Source organism: Aythya fuligula, chromosome 4 (assembly GCF_009819795.1).
Source record: "Aythya fuligula isolate bAytFul2 chromosome 4, bAytFul2.pri, whole genome shotgun sequence".
Classification (NCBI taxonomy): Eukaryota; Metazoa; Chordata; class Aves; order Anseriformes; family Anatidae; genus Aythya; species Aythya fuligula.
Genome location: NC_045562.1, coordinates 71,013,522 through 71,029,304, shown reverse-complemented (window position 1 = coordinate 71,029,304; position 15,783 = coordinate 71,013,522). Strand labels below are relative to the sequence as shown.

Genomic DNA, 15,783 nt, shown 5'->3' with positions numbered 1-15,783 from the left:
TCTTCCAGTGCTGTTCAGGCATTGTATGTGCACTGGGGGAGTCCTGTTTCGTGGAACAGCATCAGTGTGTCAGGCTGATCGTAGCTGCTTACAGAAGTGTGTGTATTTCTCACTAAGCTACACGTAAAGATGCAGCACTCCGAAGAGGCAGATGGCAGCCTTGGCACCAGGTTGGTAACAGGAAGAGAGAATCCGCACTGGCACAGGCCTGGCTTTCTTCTCCCTCTGCCCTCTGAAGGAGGAGGAGGGCATTGGGATGGGTTAATGCCTCCAGCTGGTGGCAGGTAATCAAAGAGAAAGGTGCAGAGTGCCTGGGCTGGGCACTATGATGGGAATGTCAGTGAACTTCCCCTCCTCTTCCCTAGAGAGAAGGCTCTGCTCATCTGCCAACCCCGTAACTGATCACAGGGCAGTTTCACAGCCAGTAGCCAGGCTGTAATAATTTATCTGGCGCTGAAGTGAAAGGGGAGCTGCCTTCAGCTTAGCCCTGTCAGGTGCTGCTGCGTCACTGTCGCCACAACCACAGTGTGGTGGCAGCTGCTGTTTAAGTAGCACAGTGTTAGGGCCAGAAGAGGCCAAAACACAAGGAGAGGTCTCTCTCCTTCCCAAGAAAGACTTCGGGCAATGCTAGCAGTGTGACTCACCACAGGCAGAGCGTGAGCAACTCTCCCCTTTGTTCATCTCTCACCTAAGAGGCTGGTGATGCTCCTGCGGTGCTGACAAAGGAAGCAGTTGCTAAAACTCGCCACCAGAAAAGCCTGTAATGGTATTCCAACAGCAAGGGCAGAGAAACAGATAAGCACACAAACAGAAACCTGGATGCTGCCCAACAACATCCAGTTTCAGCCATAAAAGCAAGGAGGCACCAAGCACCCTTCACTGTCACGCCAGAGAGTAGGAAAAGGTCCCGGAGCAGTCGGTGTAACCTTAACGTTTGGTGTACCAAGCTCAAGGGTTCCCTCTTCACTGCAAACCTACCAGGAGCTGGACCAGGACACTTTGTTTCTCCTGCTCTTAGCACTGCAACCAAGACAGATCCCAAAGGAAGAAAAATCACTCAGAGAGGCAGGGGGATGCAACAGTTGAGAGCTGGGATAAAAACAGATTGTGTAACAAGGTTCAAACTCCAACAATGTGTCTCTTCATACCTCTGTGCACATTTGCATGCATCAAGTCAGCATGACTCATGGCACTCGCTGGGTGGTGAGGTACCTGTATGCCAGCTCCCCGCACATACTCTAACCAGGATCCAAGAGAAGCAATTAACTGCTTTGTTTCATTTACTTTAAACTTGCTACTACAAGAAAACATTCATCTGAAACACTGCCTTGCCTTGAAGGATCCGTAACTAGCTCAAAGTGCCAAATCAGCCTTGTTTTTCCTTCAGGAGCTGGCTCAGGCAACTAGAAACAGGCCAGGCTGTTTATTATCAAATAGAGATGGCAGCAAGGGAAGAGGGAGGGACATTCTCACTGAACACAGCAGAGACAGGGAGTAGCTCTGCTAAATTTAAGCTAGCAGCAGTAGCTCAGTGAACTGGAACATTTCCCTGCCCCAGGAGTAGCAGAGCACTGGTGCTGACTCACAACTACCTGAATTCCTCACCCAGCATTAGGGATCCTCTTCTGTCTTTTTGAATGCCTCTTCTTAAAAAAAGAAAACTAGCAGCCAGATCAACTGGCTACCCCAGCTCTAAGTGGTCACAAAGAACTCCACCTAGAGGCAATAAACACAGGATCAAGTTAATTATGTCTTCCTTTTGCATCTTTAGTACTTCCTTCTGCCTCAATTTTGAGGCAAAGGAAGTAAATGTGCCCATTCCCAGCAGACAAACCTTATCAGCCCACTGTCTGCTAAGTTCATTAAGAGCCTTACTCCCTGCAAGAAATACAGCCTCAGGTCCAGTTCCACTACTGAGGAGTGTGTAAGGAAGTTTCTCTCAAAACAAAAAAAACTGGCACAAAGACAGAACAGTTAATGCTGATCAACAATAGCAAGTGAGTGTTGTGGGGAGGGGAATTTCCAGTTTGTCACCATGTAACAGGGTTCCCCTCCCTCCTGTCTCATCCCAGCAGCTGTCCTGTGCAGTTCAGTGCTGAAAAGGGCACTGAGGAACAGAAAAGTTGATTTTATTTCAGCTTGTTAGATGACAGATGCACTTCCCCTCTGCTTGTTTTTACAATTTGATTTTCTTTTTTCAGTTTAAGTAATTTTAGAGCAACGTGCTTTTTTAAGTCTGAGTCTGCAAAACTCACTTGATATAAACCATTGTACCAGTATTGGTTGAGAAACAGAAATCAAGCTAAACCATGTTCCGGTTAACCAAGAAAGCTATAAACAGAGCTATCGCTAAATTAAATACCATAAGCTTTCAGATAGTTAAAAAAAAGTATGAACAGTATGATACACAATTTGCTTCTGCATTTCAAAGCACTGCACGAAAGGAATTACATTTTCAAGAGTCAACTGAAGAAGCTGGGCAAGGAGCAATATCTGAAATAGAAGAATTTTATGTAGACCATTCAGTGTTAAAAACCAGAGAATCAAACATAAGTTCAAATTAAAGATCAGTTTCAAACAGAAGACATTTGATTAAAAGTTTCTTTTAACATTTAGAAATTTAAATACATTTACCTAAAGATGGTTAATCCCCACCTCTATGTTACTATACAATAGCTTAAAGCTACTTTTAAATGCTAGTTCTATGTTAATGTGAAATTACAGAACTGCATTCTTAGTTTATTTTTATGTAAATCGGTTATTAAATTGGTGACTCCGTACTTCCTCCCACCCTAAAATAAATTTTTAAAAATTGGAGCTTTACAAGTCTCGGGTAATATTTTTCAAATGAGTAATTTGGAATAGTTTCCGACAGTTCTATAGGAGGTATTTTGTACAGTTTGGAGAGCAACTCCATATAAAGTTCTATTGCAACTGAGCATTCACAGTATGCCACAGTCCATACATATTACTACATATACATATCAGGTTTGTAAACATTGGAAGAATACACAGAACATAGTACCACGATCCTCTGGTACTGCTGAAAGGAAGATGAGGTAACATTCAGATAATCTCAAAGTCCACAGAGGTCCTGACTGAGTAGTTAAAACAGCTGCCAGCGCTTCTGTTTCATAGTGTGTGGTTAAGGCTTTCTAGTTTATGGTCTGCTAAGGCTGGATTCGTTCGCTCTCAGTATCCCAACTGCATCTTTAACTGCGTGGTATATGACATTCTTCACCTAGGAGGAAAAGAAAAGGCATTTGAAGTTAAAATAGCGTGGTTTGGAGCAGTTTGGAAGGCACTGACACATAGAGAACACCTGCACAGCTTCCCCACCTTCTCTGCACCCCACGTGGCTCTCCTTTCAGGACAAACAGGCTCCTCAGCACCAGCTTCACTCACATCACTAACTTGTGAGAACAAGATTCAAGTTCTAACAGGTTGTAAACTGAAACTTAGTAGCCTGAGGAGAATATTGTGGGTTCTACCAGAGGAAAAACAGCAGAAAAGGAAAAAGATGGAAAGGAAAAAACACTTCAAAACAATCTCAGAAGGCCTCCACAGAGCTACTGAACATGTGTAACAGTCCAAAAGCCTACTGAAATTCCTTTTTGGAGGTCCAAAGCATTAAAGCTGGTACAAGTGTGAAATGTTCTATAGATGGCTAAATCATTACTGCATGGGTTTGGTGAGGATATTTTTTTAAAAGGGAGAAAGGGGACAGGGTTCTCCTTGAGCTTACCTGCAATTTATCTTCGTGGTTTGTATGTGTATGTGACAGATATCTAAATTCCTGAGTAAGCCAGAAGCAATGCTTGACGTGCTCTGGGGATACAAAGTCTTCTGCAACTTTAATACAACTGTACAAGTTATGAACCTAGAGAGAACAGACGGGTATTAGCCACATGTGCAAAGGTCTGCCCAAGCAGTCAGACTGTAAATACTGTCACTGGTCCTTGCCTGGTGTGGAGCTCCTGCTGGAATGAAAACTACATCTCCTAGAAACTGTACAATAGCCCAGCCTTGAACTCCATACTCCTGGTGAAGGCGTTTTCTTAGAGATCTGTCCAAGTACCAACTTTGATCATGAATAGGGTCGTGATCGACAGGATTTTCTTGACCTTGTTCTTCAGCAACCTGAAAAGTCAGGAAAAGAAACGTGTTATAATATACCAGTCCTACTGGATAAGCAAGATACGTGTGTGGTATGACTTATGCATGCATGCCAGATTGAGTGACTTGCAGCACGTGGCCAGGTGTAAGAGCTGTATGCAACCCTTACTCAGTCCTTGGTTCGTGAAGGCTGCATCATTTTGCATTCCCACTCGCTTCACAGACACCTTGCAAAGGTGGATACAATAAAAGCAAATAATTCCAATTTACAGTAAGAAGAAACAGAAGGGTTAGGTGACTCATGTTCCCAACAGGAGCCACTGCCACATGAAGTGAGCACTCTTACACTACTAGAGCCTGTCACTGGAAAAACCATCACCAAATGCAGCAGGTGCCTGCCCCGAGGCCAGCACTAGTTGGTGTTCTCAGTGACCAAAACAGAGGATGCTAACAGAGTTTTCAGAAGACACCGTGCTGGGAAGCACAAGGACTTTATAAGAAAAGTTTGAGGGGTAGGAGGAGGTGGGACGAGAATTGGGCTGCAGCCTGAGAACTCATTTGTGAGGAGATGAATGGCTTGGTTCTACCCCCAGGTAAGGTGCTGAAGGCCTCACACCTGCAGGCAAGTAGACTGAGAAGAGGTGTGGGATACAGGCATCAAAACAAACCACCGCTGCTTATCAAGTTCAGCATCGAGTATATCACGTATATATCAACAAAGAACAAAATCTTAAACTGCTGTAGTTTCATCAAGCTTTTGTCCAAGACAATAGGCTGACAAAGCCAACAGTTGCTCAGACCATCCCATTTATCTTAAACACTATTTTATTTTATTTTTTGCTTTTAGTGTGCCAAAGATGTTCCAGAATTAAGATGACCAAAAACTCTGGACCATTTGTGATAAATTCAATACTGAAATAAGCCCTTTTGGATATAGCGTCACATTTCTTTCCTCCATTAAACTTTATCTCCCATGAAAACCATCTGAAGAACCTTGTACTTCTCCCCTCAACCCAAACCTCATAAAGGAAGGTATGGAAAAAACATAGGAGAAGAACAAGGGAGAACCACAAAGCACATATTGCTATGACATTCCCTAAGAGCACCTCATATGCATGAAGATGGGTCTAGTTTAATTTTCTTTTTCTGAAATCTAACAGCACTACATTCATTCATTACTTGTGCTATAAAAAGGGTGGACTAAAGCAGTGCATCTAGGTCCAGGGTAGCTTCAAACTTCCTCTCATTACCCTCCTCAGATCCTACAAGATCCAAGTCACTCAAGAATTTTTGTCTTTGAAACTACCCAAGTACGTTTGTTTCTGGTTTCTAGAATAAATGGCAGAAAAAAGAGGTTTAAAAAAAGTCCAAGGATGTATTTGTTAGTCTACACAGACAGCAAAATAGTTTCAGATATAATGTTGCCTACCTTTTTAAGGAATTCCCGGATCTTCTCTGTATCTTTAGCAGCATAAATGTGCCACAGAGCTCCAGGTTTTTCTCGACTTTCAGTGAAGCGCTTAATTGTCAGTTCATCAGAATCACCATCTTGTATGGTTTTAAGCACTTCTGTTAAGAGTAAACACAAGCAGTTACTCTCACAGTTATGCTTTCCTCCAACCACAGAAACAATCCCCTCCAGAACAAAAGACTTCACCTTCTTCTTGATCAGCCTGCCCTTTGGGGATACCCACATAAACCATTACGTTAGCTGCATCAGACACATCTAAATGGAGATTTGTCGTGCCGTATTTTCTATCTTCTGGTGTTATTAAGCCTGAAAAAAAAAAAAAAGTATCCATTATGTTAGCAAGAGAAATAGAAACCTTATGCCACTCTAAGCAGAACAATCTGAAAAGCCCAGAGAGCGTTCACTTTCATAAGCAAATGCCTCCAGGACACCAATTTACTTTACTGCCAGACCCCTGCACCGTATTATTTGTGTCTTAGTGTTAAATTTACAGACTACCACATCAGTCTGTACCTATATCTAGGCTGTATGATATATAAAAGTCACCTTTAAATACAGCTACCAGAGGGTTTTACCAGAGCAATTTAGAATGAAGTATACTCAGCAACAGTTTCTTGTTCACTAAAGGCAGCTGCTGCAGTATTTACCAGTCAGGATCTCTTTACTGGCCATGATCATACTTAAAGTTTTATGTTTTTTTTTGTTTGTTTTTGAGTGACAGCAGATGAGCCAGCCATGGGAAGAACTGCTCAGGAAGAGATTAAAAATTAAATGATACAACCTAAAAAGGAGAAGTGTCCAGAAGTAACAGAACAAATACATGTGGCCAGCTATAAGAAACTGAGGCAGTATTTACACATGTGGAGCAAGCTGGAAGTAACTGGCAACAGGCTGCTATTGGCTTGAGCCCACCCAGACAAAAAACATTTTACATCACCACATAATGATCATCAGTTAAAAACGATCCAAAATTAAGTTTTCCAATTAAGTAATTAATCAGATGATCTACTACTAGAAGGAATCTCCTAATTTATAGTAAGCTTTGATTCAAAACGTGTGCAGAATGACCTATAGCGTGAAAAACTCCTTACCGTATGCATTGTACATCTTGGGGCCCAAATCTGGTCGTACGAAGTAGTTGGGAAGGCGAGAGGCAAGGTTGAGCTTGCCGCCTCTCCTTGTGTATTCTGGCAATGGAATATTTTTCATCAAATCATCAAACCTAAAAGGATACAGCACGATTTAGCGTTAGGAAATGATAAAAAGGCAGCAGACTAAAGAACAACAGCAACAAAAACTTTCTTCAGTCAAGAAACCATACTCCTTCCTCCCATGGTGGTGGAATATGGTACACCAGGAAATGGAATTAAACAGGTAAGACTGGAATACAAGAGGTATATTTTTTTTTTATTGCATGTTGCAACTGCAGTGTTATTTTTTTGTGCAATTATCTCAAGAAGTATCAGATAAAGTAAGTCAGAACACTTAAGATGGATTCCATGAAAATCCCTTCAACAAACTTTAGATTTTCTAAATGCCTTCATTTTGAAGTTCCACAAGTTTAAGCAATCAGAACCAATTTTAGGCACTCATTTTACTTATCAATATATTTTACTACTTCAACAATCATGGAACTTGTTTAGCATTTCTAGCTATGTCAGGCATCCCTGAGAAACAAAATGGCTCACACAAGACCAACTGCTTTTCAAAGCTGAAGCAGGCATTAAAACGTAACAGTATTTCTACGTTCTATTATTTCGGGGGTATACCACATAAATGAACAGTTTCTTTGTAAATTCATACCGAGAAGGCATCATGTCTCTGAAGTCTTCTCCTGGAGGCCAGTCTTTAAGCTTCAACACCATTGGCTCTCCTTCTTCTGTCCTCAGACGACCTGTTGTCAAATATTACCAAGCCTTAGTTTTCAATAGCTTGTGCAACTCAAAATGTAAAGGATCAACTGCAGCAAAGCCCAATTACCTTGTGAACATCAACCTTAGACATGATTTTGTTTCACTTTGCTGAGCATAAAGCAAAGTGAACCTACTCACTAGGAAGATCCTAAGCTTCTTGAGAATGCTTCCCCAAAAGACTAAAGGCAGCCAAAACATCCCCCTCAGGGAGAGTCCTTAACAGGGCTGGCAAAATTTCTACTTAGTCCATCATCCTGCAAGCATACATGGTGAGAATACTTGGCAGACACTGTCTGCGGAAGAAAAAGCCTGCAGTGTCTTTTATTCTGCTTGAGGCTGCTAAAGGATGGCAAGTTTATGCTAGGACAAGATTATTGCTGCTGAATATTTTACCTACTAGAAAACCAAAACAACAAAAACATAATAAACAAGCAAAAAAATCATGCTTACTTGAAATATCTTCAAATCCATCCCAGAAATCCCCTACAGTAGCGCCAGTGATGATTTCATTGGTCCTGCAGTTAACCAGGTCTACTTCCTGTTGGCCAAATTCCTTCCTAAAGGACTCTGGTCTCCAGAGGTCTGCATTTAGTTTGTGATGCACTCCGGACACCATTACAGGCTACAAAGAAGAAGACACCCTTAAGAATCATTAAACACCAAAACCACTAATCCCAACCAAAATAGGGTGGGTAATCCATAAAACATACTGAACAAGTAGTAAGGTTTAGATCCTTAGATAAAAGGATGGATAAATGTTCAGGTAATCCATTTTATAAAGTTTTAGTGTTGGTTATCATTGCAGTAAGTTTTAACCTGCCTTTTATGTAAAAGTGCAAAGGATATGACTTGAAAATGGCCAAAGTAGAACATCTCAAATACCTGTCCCTGCTTCCAGCACTCCCTGAAGACGTTCCAATTACTTTCATTGTTGGGATCTTGAAGACATAGCAAGCGGTTATCACACAGCCAGTAGTGAGGCGTATCAAAGCCCATTATTGTAGGCTTTATAGTCAATCCTTGAGGTTTCCTAGGCAAGTCTGTAATGGTTCTGTTTTGCACCAGGGAAGCAAAAATATCATCAAGGATTTTGGGTGTACTCTTGAGTCCGTTGTCTGTCTGATTTAGGGAAAAAAGAACAGAAAAAGTTGGTGTACTTCTCTGTTGTCTTGTTCTTTGTACTGCAGACTTTAAAGGTGATATATTTAATGTTGATGAATTGATAACATTCGCCACTTCAAAGATTTTTTACTCCGGCTCACGATCACACAGCAAAAGAAAAGCCTGCAGAAGTTCTGCTGTCTAGAAATTCACCATCACTAAATGCCAGTGTCACTTCTGATACTGACTACAGCGTTCTGGCAGAAGTGGTTCTACCCCGATTTCAGCAACAATGCAGAAACCAATGAAGTACAGCATGGAACAGGGCTTTCTTCATATCAAAGAACAGAAATGCAGTTTCATCAAGGAACCCTCCAGGCCAATATTTTACCCCACCACTTTCAAATTGCATCTGTAAAAGCAAATAAAGCCTAGGAGTATCTGAAGCAAACCAGCCTGCAAGCTAAGTACAAGAAAGTTACCCAGCACAAAAGGTTTTTAGCTCCATCTCCATATTCCTTGATGGTTCTCTTTGAGACTACTTAATGGACACACCAATTAATGCAGCTGCCAGACATTATCCTGAGTAAATCTGTCAGCTTTATCACTTGCTTCCTAACCCTCATCAAGCAAGACTTCCTGATAGTTAATGGGGCTATCTGAAGCACTGCAGCAGGCACTGAATTAAGTCCTTTTTCCCAAGCAAAGAAGGAATTTAACCTGTGACAAGTGTCTGTGATAGCTGATCACAGGTTTAGAACAGTAACCTAAGCTTGGTATCAACTTGAGCCACTACAGTAAAAAAAAATTGTATACCTTTCCTCCAGAAGAATTCAGGAGATTCCGCAAGAAACCTGTGTTGTTGTTGCTTACAGGTGTTAATATTGCACTGTTAAACGTCTGCAGGGCTGCAGTAGGCTTGGCTAAACTAGGGAGTGTCTGAAGAGGCTTATTTTCATTCTTTGAAACGGGTACGAGGAGTTTTTCTGCAATGAAGAAAAGAAAGAAACATCTGAAAATGAAGCAAGGATTAATCCTCTGAACCAGAACAAATCCATGCTTTGATTTTTTCTTTTATTTTTTTTTAAAAGGAGATGAGATGCTCACATATACATATGTATGTACATATACACACACACACCATCTCTCAATACACTGATGAATTATTTATTTTGCTAGACTTCCTTAAAGATCTCAACATTTTAAAATTATTATTTTAAAATAAACAAATAGACAGAAAGGGTTTACTCTTTACCAGTTCCGCACATACCTTTGTTTTCTTTATTCACGTTTCCACTTGTTAGATTTGATAGCCAACTTAACGAAGGAGAAGTGTTCACTGAAGCAGTTTGTTTACTTCCAACCGTTGATTTTACAGGAGGATCATGTGTAGTGACTTGTGGGCTCAGGACTAAGCTGGTATGCTGAAGGCTGGTCCTCTCTCCAGGTACCAAGTTCTGAAAACAAAAAAACACAAGGTGAGAACTTGATTAAATACAAACACTCTACTCAAAAATGGGTAAACCAAGCAACAATAAAGATACGAGTAAACAAAATAAAAAGGTTTGGCCCTCCATTAAGTAATCCGATCTCCACAAGAGGTCAGCACCGCATCTTACATGTAGTATGGGTGAGAGATGAAGATCCAGGAGAAACTGACCTCCCAGCTTCAAGAGCAGATGGAGTCCCTCACTCCTCAAGACAAATAAAGATAACTGAGTTTCCCAGATTCATTTTTCTAGGACTACTTTGGGAACCAGATACAGTTTTAACAGCTGCTCTCTCGCCATGCTAGTAAAAGCTGATGTTCAGACCAGGGCTAAGCCTGAGGTCTACTTCACTACATTAAAACTTGTCTGTAGAGCTTCTAATTTTTTTTCCCCCCCTCAAGAAAGCAGCAGAAATCCCCTTACCTACCAGGTCTAAAGCAACTATATGTGAATGAGTGCAGCTCTGCCCTGGCCAGCAGAACACAAGCACACGACCCACTGTACATCTCCCAGGTAGCTGTGTTTTTTGTTTGGAACTTCAACATTGCCAGGCTAATAACCACAACTACTGCTTTAGCCTGGGATTTCTGGCGAAATTTCTCTTCTCAAAGACATGCAATCAAGAGATTATTTTGCACCTGCATCTGCTTATTGCTACATTTGTTTCATCTCTTAGTGACTGCTGATACTTGGGTAAGAATTCCAAAATACGACATTGTATAAAATGCCTCAAACTGTAATAAGCTTATCCCCCACACCACCTGTGCAACAATGTAAAACAAGTATTTGCCCCATTTTGCAGAAAGGGACATACAGAAAATTCAATACTGCTCTTTGTTCAGGGTCACACAGGAAATCTTGAGAAAAAGAAGACTGAAGCTAGGTCAGTCATAGGCTAGGTTTTTGACTACATAACCATCCTCCTTGCTTTTAACACTTCACAATGTTCCTCACCTCTCCTGTGGATTACTACCAACACCAAAATCAAGTTCAGCCTGCTTCTTGGGCTCAGGATCCCGTATTTCTTCTCAAAATAAATTTACAAATAAGTATATAGAAAATTGAAAATACATAATTTAAAGGACACTGCTTTCTTGCAACTCTTTGCAAAATGAAATAATTAATTTGTTTATATTTTGGAAAACACTGGGTTGCCCAAAGCCCCATCCAGCCTGGCCTTGAACATTTCCAGGGATGGGGCATCCACAGCTTCTATAGGCAGCTTGTGCCAGTGCCACACTACCCTCTGAGTACAGAATTTCCTCTTTATAGCGAAATCTAAACCTACTCTCTTTTAGCTTAAAGCCACTGAACAAAAACCGACATGGTGAGGTTAGCAGCAGCAGCAGCCAGGACTGGCACGTCTGTGCCAAGTCTGACTTCAGATATGGGTAGATTGAGGCAAACCTAGGGATTATTTCAGGAACACAGACAAGAGAGAGAAATGGTAGCAATACCTGTTTTGAATCCTCCTTTAGAGTTGGCTTTGATAGTGCTTTGAATTGCTTGTTTGCACAGGGACAATTTGCCTTTATTCCCCATTTTGTTCGTACAGAGTGAACAATATCACCAACATCATAGAGTGCTGAAGGAAAAGAGTAATTAATGAAGCTCACATTTAATTAGAACACTCAGCATTCAGTACCATTTTTAAAGTTGCATATACCATGCAGCTGGACAATAGCATAGGAACACACTTCATCTTTACAAAGAAGTCACAAAACTTCACGTGTAAAGGTCAAAGATAATGGAATAGTACCAAGTACACAGGCTGTTCCAGATTATGAAGTGAAACCCTTTGACAATAGATACCAAGCTTTAACTAGCTTTAGATATCAAAAAAGTTGCTTACTGCAATATCAACAACATACAAAAGACAGCAGAAGCCAACAACTTTCTTTTCCCCTCCCAATCAAGTATTTTAAATACCTTTTCCAGGAATTATTTGTGTAGGCATTAGATTCTCCGGCTCATGTACCTGCCCCTTCACACATTTAAACCAGGAGAAAGTATCTGAGTCATCATCTGTAAAACAGCACCATTAAGTAGTTTTATTAGTACGCCTTTCATCCTCCTCTGGAAAGCTACAGCTTTTCTTACCCACCTCTTCCCCTTTGTGTAAGGGGAAGGATGCACATCTAAGGATGTGCATTCTCACCTTCATGGAGGCTTTTTTTCTTCATCCTGTAACAATCGACGCACACACCGAAGCCACACTTGGAGCAGACCCAGTGAAGGTTGAAGATTGTGGTGTCGCACACGTCGCACATTTCTCGAACCCCACGAACTGCACGCTTCCAGGCTACCTGTTCTGTGGTAATCGACAGGTTCGGCAAAGTGTTAAGTTTAAACAAAACCAAAATTTGAGTGCTAAATATAGCAACATTAAAATACTTTGCTGATACAAGAAGGACTCAGTTCGTTCTCTTTTAGAATCCCAAAACAAATCCTTTGTAGTCACAGATTCAGAAAAAGCACACCCAGAACAGTCTGAGCAATCAAGATCATTTTGCTTTTTCCTTCGCAGCACCCAACTACACCTGTGACTCCTGATGTGCTTTTGCTCATGTTAACATGCGAATTGTTGACACTCTCCTAATGGAAAATTCCACAGCTGCCCTAAAAAAAGAAACCTAAGCTGCTACTAGCAAGCTAGGCTTAATGTCTAGATTGCCAGTCAGTTTGGACTTGTCCTCTACGGTGTAGTACAGACAGCATGGCATTCTCTCACTTTCAGTAAGTTTTCTACATGTTATGGTGTGTATCAGACCTCCTCAGAACAGCTACCTGCTCACTTGTTCTCTGATTTGTGCAACTGACCGTTCTGTTCAGGTTTATTACACACCCAAATAATTCATCTTTTCTCGCTTCAAGTCATTTCACCAATTCCCATAAAAAAATCCCCAATGATCCCATAAAAAATCCCCAGTGATGCCAAGTGTCTTCCAAAACACTGCGGGCCCTCCCAGGGCAGCGTTATGTACGTATCATTTATGCCTGTACTACGTTTCATCATGTAGACAGCTAGAAAACTAGACTAGACAAGAAACAGCTTCTGCCTCCTACCTCCTCCACACTCATAACTTCTGAAACTTTTCTGCCACGTCTCTTAATGTTATGAGCAAGCTATGAAAGAACACCTCCTAAAGTATGCTTTACAAAAAAAAAAAGAACACAAACGTGCCAGGATTTGTGAAAAGTTCCTTTTCCTCTGCATATTACTCATTAACTATGTACGGAACGAAAGTAGAATAGTTTGGCACAATTTGCTCATAGCAGGAGGTAAAAGTTGTTTCACTTCTTGCTTCAAGATTCTTCTATGAACCCAAGGCCTGTCACCAGTTCCTTTCTTTTTCTTCTCCACTTCTTAAAATTGTGTTGTATTTATTATTTTCTATGCCAATCCTTTAATTCCCCAAACAAAGGATGAAGGCTTGTTTTTTTTTTTTTTTTTTTTCTATTTTATATATAATTTGACATTTCAGTTTCCCGATTTTGTCCTTTTACTCTCCTCCCATTATTTTGTTTCCTCCCTGTCACCTGGCCCTGCCTTCTCTCTCTCCGTAGGCCTCCTTTTTGCACGAGGTTGCCAAAGAGCTGTGTGACCTAACCAAGCCGTTCTTCCTCCACTGGTCAATCTTTCCCTACACAGCAACAAATGCACGTGTGCTTTTCCCACTGAAGGAACTCTTTAAGGAAACTCTCCCAAATCACTTTCTCCCTCACAATTGTCTTAAGGCTCTACATACCTGCCACCCCTGCCTTAAGGCCTTCTTTGCCCTATCCTCTCTATTGCTACATGATCCCGAATTCTTTCCTCACAGTCACTCTTACTCAAGCTGCCTCATACCTGGGTCCAGAAGCCTGTTTCCAAGAATCTTTTCCACCAGTGAACGGCATTCTTTTTAATGTCAGACTGATTACCTGCCATCAGCAGCAAATTCTGCAGCACCTGGCAGAATATCAAGCACGAACAGTTCTACCCACACCTTAAAAGCAGTAGCTCAGAGTCAACCCTTCTCTCTAACTACTAAGACATACACTAAGACACTAAACTATTTCCTTCCTAGCCAGGGCATTAAAAATCTCCTCCATTTTCATGAAATTCAATTCCCTTACACACACCAACTAGGGCTATAAACAAAGAGGAAATCAAAACATTTTGCTCCTTTGAAATCAACTCCAGAACTGACATGCTGACATGTTTATTTTGTTGTTGTTTTAAGCAGTGTATTTGTTGCACATATGCTAACATGCATTATCTGATACTAAAAATACACATCTACACCCTTTGTTTCATTAATTCCCCCCCCAGATTTCATCCTTCCAAAGCTGTTTTGATATTTTAGTCTGTATCTGTCACCCTAGCTATTGACACACCGACTCCAAAGGCCTGAAAGCATTCCAGTTCAAGTGAAGAACAGAGTTTCCAGGTTCCAAGTAGCCCGGGGCAGGACCCCACAGCAAGCATTTCTGAAATATTTCAAGTCTTTCCTTCCCCTTTTGAAGGCAGTCAATGATGTTCAGGTTTTTTCTTCTATTCCAAACCTTGGAGTGACTGGTAAAGTGACGGGACGTTTACGTAATGCCTATACCACCCAACATGCAGAAGACACCGGGGTAGACAGTTTTCTAAGCTGTATTGCTTCTGTCATCTAGTTATAACGATAACTAAAACCAAACAACACACAGTCACAATTTTAAGAGCCATTCTACTCTGAGGAGTGATTGTTTGCTCACTTTTGCTACAGAGGGATTCTGATGTGACCAAAGAGCTCTGTAATACGCTTTGAGGTTAGCCCTGCCTGCACCGACAGAGCTCTAAAAGCAGTTGCCCCATCAATAACATCTCTGGGCTGTCCTCAGTAGGGCTGGATTCACAGCTGCTTCAAACCGACCTACGGGAAATTGGTCCTCTGCTTTTAGATGGAGGAGAAAGCTTTTTTTTTTTTTTACTGACCTTACAGGCAACGTTAGCTCCGTAATGCACAAACAACAAAAAAGGAGCAAAACAACCTACCAGAATCTGTGCACTCAACAGGAAAGCTTTATTTTACTTGCATGCTAAAAATAGCTGGTTGTCAGCTGCCTGCTGCTGTAGCCTTTTTTTTTTTTTTAAACACTTCATTTCATAACAGCTCTACGCTTTCTTTGTGACACGAAAACTGAGTATTTCTGACAAAGAAGGGTAGAACTATGGTTTCCCCCCACCACGAGCAAAGAGCTGATAAAACTAATTCATGCTAGATCTTAGGTTTCCTCTGAGAGCAGAGGGCAACACCCAAGTCTTAAATGGCCCTTCCAAACACTTACAATGCATTTTCACACAGGTCAAAAACTTGAAGTTTCACATCAAGTTGTTAAGATAGAGATATTTTTAAACACAAATGGCTCTTACTGTGTGGTTCGATCGTAGACATAACTTCCTTCTCAGATATTACAAGCTGACAGAAGTGGTCCCCGATGTTGGCCAGGATGTACTTCGCTGTGTCCAGATCCAGACCCACGACGTTTTTTGACAAAGGCAGCCACAAGCTGATAGCCTCAGGGTCATACTTGTTCGGAGTTAAGAAGCCTTCCTCACGCAGTAACCCATGCTTATTGAACTGCAACCTGTGGAAAGAGGGGGTGGGGGGAAAGAGAAAAGCCCATTACTTCAAATATTTCATTACTTCACATTCGGCCCAGTGAG

The 15,783-nt window shown here is 41.3% G+C and overlaps 1 protein-coding gene across 1 annotated transcript in view; it reads right to left on the bottom strand.

The window, feature by feature from the left end:
* Positions 1–2,587: 2,587 nt before the first annotated feature.
* The window catches only part of KDM3A (lysine demethylase 3A), a 29,198-nt gene continuing 16,002 nt past the window's right edge, over positions 2,588–15,783 (bottom strand). Inside the window, exons 11-25 of the mRNA XM_032187256.1 lie at positions 15,490–15,704; positions 12,250–12,402; positions 12,021–12,116; positions 11,549–11,676; positions 9,872–10,058; positions 9,418–9,587; positions 8,383–8,619; positions 7,951–8,122; positions 7,391–7,481; positions 6,679–6,809; positions 5,774–5,893; positions 5,546–5,685; positions 3,964–4,140; positions 3,746–3,880; positions 2,588–3,241 (exon numbers count right to left, since the gene is read on the bottom strand). Of these exons, the coding sequence (XP_032043147.1) occupies positions 3,161–3,241; positions 3,746–3,880; positions 3,964–4,140; positions 5,546–5,685; positions 5,774–5,893; positions 6,679–6,809; positions 7,391–7,481; positions 7,951–8,122; positions 8,383–8,619; positions 9,418–9,587; positions 9,872–10,058; positions 11,549–11,676; positions 12,021–12,116; positions 12,250–12,402; positions 15,490–15,704 (2,233 nt within the window). The 3' untranslated portion in view covers positions 2,588–3,160. The remainder of the gene's footprint in view (positions 3,242–3,745; positions 3,881–3,963; positions 4,141–5,545; positions 5,686–5,773; positions 5,894–6,678; positions 6,810–7,390; positions 7,482–7,950; positions 8,123–8,382; positions 8,620–9,417; positions 9,588–9,871; positions 10,059–11,548; positions 11,677–12,020; positions 12,117–12,249; positions 12,403–15,489; positions 15,705–15,783) is intronic.